The sequence below is a fragment of the Pseudorca crassidens genome, chromosome 4 (assembly GCF_039906515.1).
Source record: "Pseudorca crassidens isolate mPseCra1 chromosome 4, mPseCra1.hap1, whole genome shotgun sequence".
NCBI classification, from domain to species: domain Eukaryota; kingdom Metazoa; phylum Chordata; class Mammalia; order Artiodactyla; family Delphinidae; genus Pseudorca; species Pseudorca crassidens.
The window spans coordinates 80,651,762-80,667,327 of NC_090299.1; the positions used below are offsets into that span (position 1 = coordinate 80,651,762).

Consider the following 15,566-nt stretch of genomic DNA (forward strand, 5'->3'; position numbering starts at 1 on the left):
ATAACTTATTTGTACTTTAGTTTTTTTCTTACAACTTCCTTGTTGGTGAACATTGAGTTCCAGAGTTCTTTTGTGGGGTTAATTAGATTTATTCTTCATAAATAAACACTTGAGTGCTAAAATGTAGTTACTATTTTTAAGATAATCCACTAGAGATTTTCATATTTGACTCATGGTTTTACAACACTACACTATCTGCTTTGACACATATATCGGCAGCATCATTATCTTTTATGTTGAGAGCAGTAATATTTTGACTTATTAGTCATTTACATTTTCAACTTTTTCATTACTGTTCATAAAGAAAAAGTTTAAATTTTTATATTAGGGAGTTACATAGGCCTCCTTTTTCATCTTATCATGTCCTACCCCAATGTTATAATAATTAATAATTGAAGACTATGTTTGTACAACTACACAGAAAAAGAAAAGAAATTGAATTACAATGTGAAAATACCTATTTTTTTCTGTTTGATAAGTAATTTTGTTTTTTATAATGTTCCCTGATAGCTGTAATGAAAGTCAGTACTTGCATCTTTAGTTTTGAAGATAATGTATGAAAGAAAGCGTATTATCTAGTAGATCTCAGCCTTTTTCCAACAGCGCCCATTTAAGTGAATCAAAAGACTCCAGAGGTCCATGTGCCTTGACATTTTCTCATAGAAAAAATATTATAATGGTATTGGTAATGGTGGTAATAAAGGCATAGAAGAAAACAATACAGTAATAATGATAATAAAACAATTATACAAGTGCATAATGCTTAACAAAGTAAAACAATAGTAATTCCACAAATAGATTCATTTTTATAAGAATAGCGTAGGTGGGAAACTACAACAAATGCAAGACCCTATGGATGGTGGATGTGGCATCTGTCACCCCATTGATCTCCAGGGTTGATTCGGCTGATCTGGCTGGCTAGGCAGGTGTCCCCTTCCTCCCTCACCGCTCCACGTGCATCCCTTCCAAAGCTGCTCGCTTGGTTGAAGAGGATGACCTTTCCCAATAGAGGAGGACCATTCTTCAGTCAAGGGTATATGAGTAGGTACGCTCCCCTGCTAGAACCTCCAATCAAGCTCTCAAGGTCCATTTGTAGGAGAACATAGGGTAGTCAAGCTTCCAAGACTCTAGACATATCCAAATGAAGTGCTGTATTTGGCAGTCTGCCTTTCTATAAAAAAAAAAAAAAGACTCTATGAGTGGTGCATTGATTAAAAGAATACCCCTTTGGAAAATTATAGGAATTCCAGCTATCTGGATACTCACGTGCACAGGAGTTGTGCAACATTGCCAAGCAATTGTATCAGGTGTTCAGACTTACTGATGGAATATTGAATTTGAATACTTCATGAGTACTAGCATTTCACCAATTTAATTAACGAATACCGAATTTTATAAATCATTAATTGATTTACTAGATTACCAGTAAGTAGCCCTAAATTATATGCAATGATTAAATGTATGGATTATAATCACATTTACGTCACTTTGTGACCACTTAAAAGTACTTTCATGATCCATCAGTGGGTCTACGTTGACTTTGTTACACCCTTATCCTTGAACCTTACAATCTATTCCATTTGGTCTTATAAGTATCTCAGGTTTTCAGGTCCTGACCATAATTTACAAATTCAAAAATTTAGTGCAAGTGTTTTTTTTATTTTAAGCGTTTCTAAAAAGTACCAATTAACTATATAATAATACTTTAACATATTCTTCTTGTAATACATTAATATTCTTCTTGTAAAATTTAAACATTGCAGAAAAGGATTTGTTTTTGATTTCCATCTTTCAGATTTTGTTCTATGTGTTTAAACATATACACATATATATATAAATGTAAAATATTTACATATAATATTTATTTTTCATAGGTAACATGTTTATATGCTACTCAAGTTGTGTTATTTCACAAATAACATGCCTATATATATTAGCATATAAATAATTTTTATACTTGCATTTATTTTAACTCAATATTACATGTTGAAGATTAACGTTAACAATATTGTTCTCCTTCATACTTTTAAACTGTTGATTAATATTCCATAGTATTTATATACATAAGCAGTTTTCCACAGTCATAGCCCATTTTGTTTTCTATTATAAGCAAGCTAGAATGAACATCTTTGAACATATCTCTTTCGTAACAGTGGGATTATTTTTTTATGGTTGATAGTGATAAGAGAAATCTCTGTCTTATACAGTCTTCACATTTCAGAGTTTAATAGACACTAGTAATTTACTCTACATAGGAAGTATGCAAATATACACATTCAGTAGTAGTTTATAATGGTCATATACATTTTTACAAATCTTTGCCAACACTTTGTTATTAAACTATTTTTATGTTTTTGAATTAGGATTTTTCTATATACTTGAGAATGTGATCGTTAACAATTTAGTTATTCCAATTTCTCCAATTTATTCATGTTTCTTTAACACTCAATACTGCTACAAACATTTATTAAGCATCCCCGAATAGATAGTGATAACCTATTTGACTAAGAGTTTTTGTTGTGCCCCTTATAGCTTTCTGGATATCCATTAGGAAGATAGCCTTACAAAGAGAGGACCTTTCTGTTCAGGATCCTAAGTTCTGTATTAGACTGTGTTAAAAATAGAAAAAGAGAAGAAAAGAAAATTTTCTAAATAATGACACTATTATATATTTAAGAAGTAATAGAGCAGGCTAAAGTCAGGAAAGATCCATGCCAAACCATTAACAATCTCTGGGAAGTGGGAATATATAGAGGCAAAAGAAGAGACATTCATGATTTTGCATTGCATACCTATATCTGTATTGTGTAAATATTTTATAATCTTATTTTAGTCTATTAGTTTAAAAATGATAAAGGACATGATAAATTGGGAAATTACACTTACTTTTTTTTTAAGTTCCCCAGGCCTTCCTTGTAAGCTAATATATATTCCTGTCTTATTACCCAGAGCTATCAAATTTGCTCAAGTAATCATAGGGTATTAGTCTATCTCTTTTAACATCTTTGGATTGTTGACAATTTGAAAAATTCTTGTAGAATATACTTGAAAAAGCAGCATGTACTTTCAGAAAAGGAAAGTGCTAGGAACTAAGCAATAGTTTGCTACCTAATACATTGGGAACAAAATCTCTTACTTAGTAAGAAGATGAACAGCACTTTGAAAAGCAGGGATTTTATTTGGAATTAAATTTTCACAGAGTTTAGCAGCCAGTGAGTATTCGTTGTGAACTAAGTGCTAAACTAGGCATAATGGAAAATTTGTACTGGCCTCTGTCAGCATCCAATTTAGAAACGCATAGAGAAAAGTCATAGGGCAAACCTTAGACTTAACCACCCAGATGGGTAAACTAAGAACAATTTCTAGAAGTTAAATTCCTCAAGAGGAGCTTCCTAAAGGCATGAATTTCAAGTTAGGTATTGAAGAAAATAATGGATTAGCAGGAAAACTTAAGGAATGTATACCAAGTAAAGATGGGGTTTAATAACTTTCTTGCCTCAATGATTAAAACATATGCAAAAACAATTGTCCAAAGAAACCAATAAAATTACTTATTTAAGATCTCTTTCCTTTTTGTTCTGTTTTCAAAATTGTAGTTGAAATCTGGAGAGACAGCTGCCAACATTGCTAGAGAACTGGCTGAACAGACAAGAAATCATTTGAATGCTGGAGATATCACTTATTCAGTCCGGGCCATGGATCAGCTGGTAGGCCTCCTAGATGTACAGCTCCGGAACTTGACCCCAGGTGGAAAAGATAGTGCTGCACGAAGTTTGAACAAGGTAAGGAGCTTTGTTACATGTATCTTTAAAGTTGTAAAATCAGTGAGACTTCCCTGATTAATTTCTTTCTTTCCATAAAATCAGATCATTCTAAAGAGAATTGCTAGCTATATTCAATTCACTTCATTACTGCAGTATAATAATGACCTTATTTGACTTTCAATCTAAGGAACAATAAATGAGATCTCTCTATATGTATTTTGAATTTACAATTCTATTTTCCATAGTACTCTTTTGTATGCTAAATTCGGACAGGGTTACTATAGATAAATGCCATTTCTTTTGGTTTTTTTTTTCCCTTTCAAACCTTTATATTAATATAATTAACAGTAAAACAAATGTCTAATCAACAAGCAGAAATTTAGAAAATAACAATGAAAAAGGATATTAGTAATACATTATAGATTTTTTAAAAATAATTTAACCTAATTAATATTACATTAAAAAAACTCATAGGGCAAGTATTTGTTTTAATTTTTATTTCCTTTTGATTTTTAAATTACTGATTTTGTATCATTACCATTATAACTTAAAAGATTTAAATGTGTTTCAGCAACTTTGAATTGTAACTAATAAAAATAATTTATTTTTTAAATTTTAAGGAATTTTATGTATTTTAATTTATACTTATAAATCTACTATATATTTATATACATTATATACTCATATATAAGCATTTTATATATAATCTATACACATATAAGCATTTTATTTACATAAGTATGTAAAATATATTTAATATATTTATAAAGAATATCATTTATTTATGTAACAAAATATCACATGGTGAAAAGATACTAGAATGCTGCCATCAGATAACATGTATTCCCTGAATGGCATTTTTGTAGTAAAGATAATCGGTTATTGAAACTTGATTTTAAGGTCTCAAATATCAGTGATAATCTTATTACTTAAAAAAGCAAGAATTTGGCAGTGACCCTCTAATGTCCTGTATGAAATTCACTAAATGAACATTCCCCTTTAGAATGAAAAAATAACTTTGCAGACTGGTCTTTATTATGTTTATTTCTTTTCTGTCTTATTAGACTAGGAGTCTCACTCATGAGATGGAAGAAACTTTTTAAAATAATAATGGTTCGACATTAAAAAGCTAGATATTTTAGCTGTCAGTTTTTCCTGCAATTTCATCCTCAGAAAATAGATTCAGTTTTATCAATTAGATATAAATTATTACTAAAGTTTTTTTCATGCTGAGCAAAAAGGAGTTATTTTTGTCATTCATATTCCTGATAGAATCTCAACCAAGCCGCTGGCAGAATATAATCCACAGCTGCCTATGTAGTCTGGGCATGCTGTGATTTTAATGTGTCGTTACCCAGGCTGACTGGAGGCTATTAATGAATATTGCTGCCAGCTATTGTTATCATAATGTACTGGATATAGTAATTTCTATTAATGTTACGTATCCATACCATTACTTGTTATAGCAATACTTTGTATCTTTATTTAAAAATGGTGTTGATGTCTGACAATATCGGGTAAACCTGGCAATTAATGTCACATTCTAACTAGCTACAGCTAATAAGCTTGCCTAGTCTGAATATCAAATAACTGCATAATGGACAAATTTTCATTTGTGAAGCTTTTTAATGCTCTCTTTTGTTTCTTATTTGGCTCTTCTCAGCTGTTTATATAACGTGGTTTGTTATATGTTAATTTGCATGATGGGGTAAGAAGATGGGAGGGCAGAGGTTATTCACATGCTTCCTGGCTTGCTCTCATTTCCTGTGGTTCCCACTGTTCCCTGAAGCAGTTTTAACCCATCAGATTTGCAAAGTCAACTTGGTACAAATCAATTGTGCTCCACATTGAAATTCTGGAGGGTTTAGAGACCTGCTAAACCAAAATGAGAGTCAGTGATCCAAATGACAGTGCTGACAATTTACTTGCACTCATTCCTCACTTAATTCTTTAGAGGAGTAACTGCTCTATGCTTATTGAAGAATGCATGAATTAAAGTGGGAGAGTATTAGCCACACAAAAGGCATCAGAGTAACTGCTTCTTAAAACTGGGTAATTTTCTCCTTGAACAATCGAGGCTCCTGAAGGAAAATAATAGGGAAAAGGAGGAAAACTACAATCTAATTTATAAAATTTGTAGTCATTTATTTAAACAGAGCAAATATATGTATTAATTATTCATTTTATCACCAGGAAAAAATGTTTGGGACTGAGTATGAGTTGCTGTTAACCTTTGCCCAGAAAAACATCATTCTGTATGCAAACAAAGAAACACACAGAAACAGGCTTCTTATCCCACAGAAGTTTCTAAAATGTATAAAATTTTTCGTCAAAACCATCAAAAGGAATTCTTCAAGAAATAAAAACAAGATAAATCACAATATCGATTGCATTCTTTTAATCAGAAGTTACTTATCTCTTGGTATTTGTCCCTTAGAATCAAATAGTCAAATGAATGGGCACTTCTATTTTCTCAATAAATAGAACTTTTTGTTTGTATGAACAAATGGTTTGTGGGACACATAAACCACCTAAAAATCTGTAAACCACAGACAATTTACTATCTTTAAAAAATGGGTTCCAAATTTTTGACATAATTTACTTAACTTCTTAGATGTTCATTTGTGGCCCATGAATTAATAACTAACGTCATGTCAAATGAATCATGTCAAATGAATGAAGTATATTGATTCTTACTAATTTCTACTAAATTTAGTCTAAGATTTCTTTCCATCATTAACAGCTTTATACCATCCAGTTATCACTTGGGTTCTGAAAAGCTGTTAGTTACTATTTTTCAAACTGTTGCTGACATTTTGCTGCTGCTTAGCTTTCATTCTCTTCTTGAAAGTAGTGCACAACAAAATAAGGTGTTTGTGTAGATGTGTTCTTTTATTTTTCTTGTTTTCTTCTGTCACTAACTTGTTTTTTCTATTCTGTGTTTAATCTGCTGTCTTAATGGATTCAGCTTCAGAAAAGAGAGCGCTCTTGCAGAGCCTATGTCCAGGTACTTTCTGCGTTTTTATAAATGTGTTAAGTTGTTGAATTGTCTCTGTTGGTGATAGCATGTATGGGCATCCGATAGAAAGATGATAATGTATCCTGTTGAGCTAGAAGAATTTCAGGGAGGGCATGGAGGGTGGGAATGGAAAGTTATATGAAAGCGTATGTGCTAAAAAGAAATTTGACAGTGCCAGTGCTCTATCATATAAGAGGAGCACAGACCAGCATAGAGGTGCAACTTTGGGTGTGAGAATTTTGATCATCACTGAAAGGTGAGTTGGGTGTAATATATAATAAATCTCTAATTTCTTCAGAGAGGTGGGTATGAAAACATTTCATTCCTATGTTGGTCTAGCTAATATTTGAGTAGCAAGTCATCCAGAAATGACACTCAATCAAATAAGACAACAATTCCAGGATACTTGGAATATCATGCTTCTGTGCCAAATTAATCAAGACAAGCTGTAACGATCTTACTCTTCCACTTATTATAAACACATGAATCTGAATGTAAGTGTAATTTTTCCTCCAGTTAACATGTTGTAATTTGTTTCTAAACAAGATAAAAAACATTTCTACTGTTTATGAGTTCTTTGTGAAAAAGAATCCCAGAAGCAAGCTTCATAGTTATTTTTAGAATAAGGGAAAGAAGGGAGGGGAGGGGAGAAGAGGAGAGGAGAGGAGAGGAGAGAAGGGAAGGGGAAGGGAGGGGAGGAGAGGAGAGGGGAGGGGAGGGAGGAGGTAGGAACAAAGGCAGACGAGGTCAAATGACAAATTCAAATGACAAAGCTATTTAGTAATGACTTTGATGTGCTATATTCAAGGGAAAACAATCCATGGGTTGAGGCAGTAAGTGCCTCACCATCAGTGGTGCACTCTCCCTGAGGGATGTTGGACAAGAGTGAGTTTTATAGAGACAACCCTAATCAGGGCGCGATTGGCAAGGAGGTTGGGGATTTCCTTATAAGGCTAGCAGGTCCTGTTTTCTAAGGTAAGGTGAGCTAGCTAACTCTGAGTTGGAGGATTGTGATCAGTGTATGTGAGGTTTCCTTGACAGTCATTTCCCATAAGTACAGATTTAGATTTGTGATGTGGACCAGGCCACTGGGGTGGCCCCCATTTTGTGGGTCCCAAAATACAAAGTAACTTTATCAGAAGGAAGAAAAAATATGAAACTGTGTGACTGTCAACTTTATTCCCTATGTGTATATATCATAGCATTTTTAAGGGGAAGACCAACTACATTTATGAAGAGAGATACCTTCAAGACCCAAATCACTGGTTCTCAGATTAGTAGTCCAGAAAATACACAGTATCAGTTTATTCACAATAAGGGCATTTTGTGAGACAGTCATTTAAAAGGAAAAAAATAATAATTTGAACATTGAACAGAGATTAGGAAGAAAAGGTTTTAATCTGCATTTAACTTTATAAATTAATGAATCTTTGTATTTAAGAAGCTATTCAGGTTTATTTTTCTAAGGTTTTGGGAAAGAAATTGCTTGGGGGGGGTTATGTATATATATTGTTTAGTGTGTGCCATAGACAGAGAAATGAAGTACTCTTCAGCATTGAAAGCTGAGGATCTTTTTTTTTTTTTTTTTTTTTGCGGTCCGTGGGCCTCTCACTGTTGTGGCCTTTCCCGTTGCGGAGCACAGGCTCCGGACGTGCAGGCTCAGCGGCCATGGCTCAGGGGACCAGCCACTCCGCGGCATGTGGGATCTTCCCGGACCGGGGCACGAACCCGTGTTCCCTGCATCGGCAGGCGGACTCTCAACCACTGCGCCACCAGGGACGCCCCTGAGGATCATTTTTGAGCAATATTAAGATTGTTTTTTATTGTAATCTATGCTATCCCTTTAATGGGGCCTTGGAGATAATTAGCCTTTCAGTATTTAAATCTATGAAATGCATGGTCATTCAAACATGAATCTCTGATGGAAAATTAATAGCACAGTTTATTCAGTAGCTGATTTCCTGGTGTTGTAATTGACTGGCTATGAATAAATGTTTCAGCTATTGACTAAACATCTGATAAGACCAAATACAAACAGAATATTGGTGAAGCAGAAATGCTGTGCTCACTATAACACAGCATTATTTCTATTCCTTTTATTGTAGGTCATTATTCTATGAAATTCTAGAGTGAATAATACCTTAAACTTTAGTCTATTTGAATTTTAAAGGCTTATGTTCCCTATTATTTCTATGTTCAGAGCACATTCTGAGCTACCTATGAAATAGGTATGAAATACATTTGAAATGTTTTATGCATTAAATTTGAAAAAAGATAATTATTTATCACAAGATTCTTAAAAAAAAAAAAAATTTCCTTTCTATGGGCACAAGCAGTGCTTCTCCTAGGTTTGATTTTGACCATCTAAACACATTTAGCTTTTAATTTTTAAGAAATACAGTGTCTATTTTATGAATTATCTAGATCTACTTTTTATTTCTTGCTTCCCACTTTTTATTCCACAAAAAAAAAAAAGTGAAATCTGGACTGTCAGCCGTCAGCTATGATAACTCATCTATAGGTGAACAATTAAAAGATAGTTGCTCTGATTTTTTAAATAATATGTGAATCTCCTAAAACCCATTATTCTTTTGTCTCAAGGATTTTAACAAAAACAAAAAATTGGGTCAAATATATTTTATTTTTCTTTATTTAGTTGTAATTTTAGATTACATTAAAATCCTTGTTGACTATCAAAAGATAGATATTGACATGTCATAGTAAGAATAGCGTTACCGTATTGCGGGCATAATACATACCTTCATTTAGGAGAGGGTTTTAAGTTTTATGCCAGAGATAACAAATAAGGTTTGTGTTATATATGCATATTAAGTAGCTACCATGATGTAATATTACCAGGAGGGACCTTAGAGATGAAGATGAGTGAGTTGAGATCTGGAGAGATGAAATGACTGGACCAAGGTCACACAACTAGCACCAATGGCACTAATGCTGCTGTCCTGATGTGCATCCAGTGCTTCTTCAACACCATGATTAAGAATAGGGCTTCCCTGGTGGCGCAGTGGTTGAGAGTCCGCCTGCCGATGCAGGGGACACGGGTTCGTGCCCCAGTCCAGGAAGATCCCACATGCCGCACAGAGCGGCTAGGCCCGTGAGCCATGGCTGCTGGGCCTGCGCGTCCGGAGCCTGTGCTCCTCAACGGGAGAGGCCACAATGGTGAGAGGCCCGCGTACCGCAAGAAAGAAAAAGGAATAACAGTGATTTATTGTGAAGAATAAATATGTTCATTAGGCACTGTGGCCATAATTGTGCAAAGCATTCTGCATAAATTCTTACTTAATATTCAAAACAACCCTATGATATAAGTTATTGCTATTCTTAACTTAGAGAAAATGTGGCACAGGAAGCATTAAATGGCTTTCACAAAATTACACAGTAATAATTGAGGGGCTCCTGAATTCAAAGTTAGGTCTTCCTGATTCAGAAACTCATGCTCTCATTCGCCAAAATAATGTGATTGCGAAACTGACATTATTTGGTGTTAGAAGTCAAGATATATTATTTGGTTTATATTTATTGATTTATGGTACTGTATTTCAGGAATGGTATAAAGTATAACAATTTTTTCTAAATTTCTCCTTTTTTTGAGATTGAGCTCAAATGGCTGTGTGGTGATTATTTTGTACTCCTATAGCCAGGTCAAATACAAACATAATTTACTTTGAGGTCATTTGGTTTTCAGAGGAGACTGTGATTTAAAAATTATCATATTGAGAGAAGAAAAAAGCAAGTAGAAAATATTCTAACTCTATGTTAAAGGAGGAACAGTCAAACTGTTTTCCAAAGTGACCACACCATTTTACATGTCCACCAGCAATACGTGAGGGTTCCAGTTTTTCCACATCTACAGCAGCACTGTTATTTTCTCTTTTTGATTATAACTATCCGAGTACATGTGAATTGCATAAGTTCTTAACTCTAGTGGTGGAATGGGGGCAGGGGAAGTTTTAGGAGGGTAATCCATGAATGAATAAAAAAATTATATGGCTCCAAAGAGAGGTCTGTGTTTTCATGAGAATCTGAGAGTAGAATGTGACCTCAAATAGCTTAAGAACAACTGCCTTCATGTTCTATAAATGTAACCAGAACTTATATTTTTTTCTCATTTTTCAATCCCAAGTTCCCATCTTTTAAATAGTAATGTTTGTTAACATTGTTCTTCTCTTTAGCAGGAACTATTAAAAATTACTAGCGTTCATTTTTTACTGCTTTAAAAGCAGGACATTTTCCTAGTTAAGAAATACGTTTTGATATTTACCAGCAGTTTCTTTTGTCCTCCAAATCTCAGAGGTGGCATGGACTCCCTAGAGTTTGCAGTCGATCTTGCTTAATGGGAAATATAAGTACATACAGTATTTGATGTGAATCTTTTGAGTCATTCTTTGGAACCTACTATTATTTGCATAGTTGGGCTGAGAACTGATCAGAAAAAATTGGTAAATAGATGCAAATTTTTTTAAAAGATACATATATATGCATACCTGGTTTCCTCCCTCTTCCCATCCTTCCTCATCCTTCCTTAAATTTTTCTTTCCTTTTTTTTCAAAGGCAGATAGTCTATGTGTTCTTTAAATCTTACCAAGTATTTGTAATAAGGTCTCTTTTTATTTCAGTTTGGAATTATAGTTTGCTTTTTTTGTTTATTTTATTTATTTATGTTGTTTGTTTCACCTTCATTATCCACTAGAAATCTGTATCCTAGGTACCATCAGTGTGAAAGCAATCTCTATATTCAAAACTATGTAAAAAACATCACATAGTAGTGAACGACAAAAACATTCAAGAATTACTAGTTCAGCACATGTGCCCAGTAATTTTATCAGTACTGGGAATATAGCAGTGCCCATAACAGGCCAAAATCCCTGCTCTCTCTCCTAGGGTGAAACATCCAGTAGCAGAATATAAACAGTATGCTAAGTATGTGAAATATATGGTATGTGAGATGATGATAAATGTTACGGAGAAAAATAGAGCAAGAAACGCATCACTGAGGTGACATTTCAGAAAAACTCTGAAGGAGTGAACTGTGAAGATATGCAGGAAAAAGCATTCCAGCAGAGAAAACAAAGTTTCTGAGGTGGAAATATGCCCGTGTTGTCCAGGAAGCGAATGCAACTGGAGGAGAGTGAAAGAGAAGAGGGTAACAGGACATTAATCTGTGGGGCAGATCTGATAGACCATCGTAAGGACTTCAACTTTTACTCATAGACACACAGGAAACCTCTGCAGGTTTATGAGCAGAAGGATGACATGATGTGATGTGTTTTAAAAGTGGAGTATAGGGCTTCCCTGGTGGCGCAGTGGTTGAGAGTCCGCCTGCCGATGCAGGGGACACGGGTTCGTGCCCCGGTCCGGGAAGATCCCACATGCCGCGGAGTGGCTAGGCCCGTGAGCCATGGCCGCTGAGCCTGAGCGTCCGGAGCCTGTGCTCCACAACAGGAGAGGCCACAATAGTGAGAGGCCCGCATAGCGCAAAAAAAAAAAAAAAAAAAAAAAAACTGGAGAATAGATTATAGCAGGAAAAGTAAGGGCTGAAACAGGGTGACCATTTGGGCAATAACAACATTCACTTGGAACAGGATATGAGTGTGGGATGCTGAGATAATTCTTCAGCTTTGGGAATTTTTTTAAGTGGAACAAACAGGATTCGTTAAGGGGTTGTATGTGAAGTGTCAGAGATAGAGAGGAGTTGGGATGACACAAAGTGTTTTGACTGAGTAACTGGAAGGATGCAGTCACCATTTATTGAGATAGTCAATCTGTGACCAATTTGGGAGGAGCACGAAAAGAACTTCACTCAGGGGCATGTTAAGTTGGAGATTCTTATTAGGTATGCAATATTGATGGTAAATATACAGTTAGATATACGAGCTTGAAATTTACCTGAGAGGTCAAGCTAGACATAATCATTTAGTAATGTTTCACTTAGAGTGGCATTTTCAGCCAATGTACTAGATGAATTCATCAAGGAAATGAGTGTAGAAAGAGAAGAGAATCTAGAGCTGAGCCCCAGGACACTGTCCCCAGGTCAGGGAGAGGAAGAGGAACCAGCCGTAGAGACTAATGACCAGCCTTAAAGAAGGAGTAGGACCTGGAGAGTATGGCATCGGGGAGTCAACTCAAGTTCTTGTTTCATGGAGAAGGAAATGATGTCAAGTGCTGCTGAATCTGCTCAGAAATGCTGATACAGGGGTTTCCCTGGTGGCGCAGTGGTTGAGAGTCCGCCTGCCGATGCAGGGGACGTGGGTTCGTGCTCCGGTCCGGGAGGATCCCATATGCTGCGGAGCGGCTGGGCCCGTGCGCCATGGCCGCTGAGCCTGTGCGTCCGGAGCCTGTGCTCCGCAAAGGGAAAGGCCTGCGTACCGCAAAAAAAAAAAAAAAAAAAAAGAAGAAGAAAGAAAATGCTGTTACAGCTTTTCAGTGATAAAAGTAACGTCAACTTTTGATGAATTTTAAAATTCCAAAGCCCAGATATCTATATTATTATATGTACTGCATAAACATTTTTACCTATTGCTTTCATTTTTTTGTCTGTAATGCAGACTTTCTGTGAACCAAAGTTGCTACTTGCACCTTTGACAAAGTGCAGATTGAATTATGCCAGTTTTACTCGTGTGCCTTTGGTGCATGAGACAAGAAAGATTCTAACCTCCATTTATACTGCTAGGAAGAAATTAATGAGTATTTTCAAGTTTCTTGTTTGGTCACTTAATTGGCTGTGTGACAAAGAGCTCCATGGTGCATGTCAAACGACTTTCTGAGTCCTCTAATGATTTGTGCTTTGCTTGACTTGTGATACTATTCTGTGTGGCCTGTCAGGCTGGATATCCTTGTTAAAGTGGCTAGAATAAATTGGCTAGTGGTGTGCATACAATGTAGTATATTAACTGCAGCAACGGGGAGTACTTTTAGCAGCTCTTTCAGGAGATTTCGATGTTTGCCCATAAGCATCAAAGCCAACCCAAACTTTCATTTAATATAATTAAAAGGACATCTGAAAGTAGTTTGAATCACACCAGGTTCTTCAGGTTTGGTAACCCTTTGTTAAAACCTTGTGAACTTAATATATTTCACAGCTTGATAAATCTGCACTTGATTTGAGTCAGTAAGAGAAAAAATATAAATCTGCACCCTGCATGTTTCTGGTGCCCTGAACCTATTTCTAAAAGACTTTGAGATCAAAGAAAGTAACTTCCATCTACAAAGCAGAGTAGTTTTCTTTAGATAAAGAAGATATAAGAATTCTTTTTTATAAGTTGCAGTCACTAAATACTGTTGTAAAGCAATTGTTGAATCAAAAGATAGTAAAACCATATGTAATGTAAGCAGTGTAAATTATTCAGGTTATTATTTAAGAGCATAGGTAGGTCAGTTCATAAATCTAATAATTTGAAAACCTCCAAAGGATAATGACAGATGTTGATGAGGGAGTTCCTGCTTTGACGTGCAAAGAACATCATTTTGGGAATCTCTCAAAATTCCCATGGCTAATGTGTCAGGTCAGGCAGAGATGGCCACTTTACAAAGTCATTTCTGACTCTTCCAGTTTGCACATTTCCTATAAGTAAACAAAATGTTCCAGCTGCTGTTTGTATATACGTGGCTTGTAAATGCTTCAGGAAGTAATTCTAATAAGGGTGAGAAAAAAAAAAGCCCTTTTGTTTTTAAATAAAATGTTTTCACTTAAAACAAAAGTATTTTCTCACTTTTCACCAAATTTTATTTTCTTCTGTCTTATAACTTCTTGATCAAAGCCTAGATAACTATTTAATTGTAAAATTGTTTATTTAAAGTCCATTCTAATGCATCTTGGCTTTCCGAGCATGAGTTTACTTTCAGAAAAGTTTTAAATACATAGACTATAAATAGATATACTTTCTACGCAAACACAAGAGAATGGACATCAATTTACTTTGCTATTTCTTTTTTTTTTTTTTTTTTTTTTGTGGTACGCTGGCCTCTCACTGTTGTGGCCTCTCCCGTTGCGAAGCACAGGTTCCGGACGCGCAGGCTCAGCGGCCATGGCTCATGAGCCTAGCCGCTCCGCGGCATGTGGGATCCTCCCGGACCGGGGCACGAACCCGTGTCCCCTGCATCGGCAGGCGGACTCTCAACCACTGTGCCACCAGGGAAGCCCTACTTTGCTATTTCTTTAACAGCATTATAATCATGTACCTAACCAGAAGGAAAAAAATACATTTAAAATAGAATTACAGATTTAAGGTCCTACTTTCTGGTACAGGTCAGGAAAGCAATGGAAGTTTTAAGGTGTCATTTGCAGTAGAGTAGTTCCTTGATGGCTTGGAACCAAACAAATGATTTTTTAATACTGCTCCCAACAGAGTTATAATTCTGATATTTTCCCTTATCAGCCAGTAGTAACAGAAACTTAACTATGACAACTTAAACTAGGGTTTTATTTTCATTAAGTAAAAAGGAAATGCAGCCGAAACGGTTCAGGATTAGCGTGAAAACTCCGTATCAGAGACCAAGGCTTCATCTGCTTTTCTGCTCTATTGTCTTTAGCACATGGGTTTCCATCCTCAAAATGACAAGATGGTTACTTAGCATCCATGCTAATTTTTACATAGAAAGAAGCATAAGGACAGGTAACTAAAATATTCATCTCTGTTAGAACTTTCCAAATGTCTCACCCAACTATATTTGACCATCTCCCCTACTTCTGACCATATCCCTTGGGCTACTCAGGGATAGCCCAAGGGATTTAGCTTTGCATAGCTAAATGCTTCATTAAAAGGTAT

General features: G+C 35.4%; 1 protein-coding gene across 22 annotated transcripts in view; it reads left to right on the plus strand.

The window, feature by feature from the left end:
• Window positions 1-15,566, plus strand: part of ADGRL3 (adhesion G protein-coupled receptor L3) — an 874,612-nt gene that overhangs the window by 704,180 nt on the left and 154,866 nt on the right. For 18 of the 22 annotated variants that reach the window (XM_067736151.1, XM_067736152.1, XM_067736157.1 and 15 more), the window contains 2 exons: window positions 3,597-3,782; window positions 6,733-6,771. In XM_067736151.1, the coding sequence (XP_067592252.1) occupies window positions 3,597-3,782; window positions 6,733-6,771 (225 nt within the window). The remainder of the gene's footprint in view (window positions 1-3,596; window positions 3,783-6,732; window positions 6,772-15,566) is intronic. The other 4 variants (XM_067736139.1, XM_067736147.1, XM_067736150.1 and 1 more) reach the window with 1 other exon arrangement.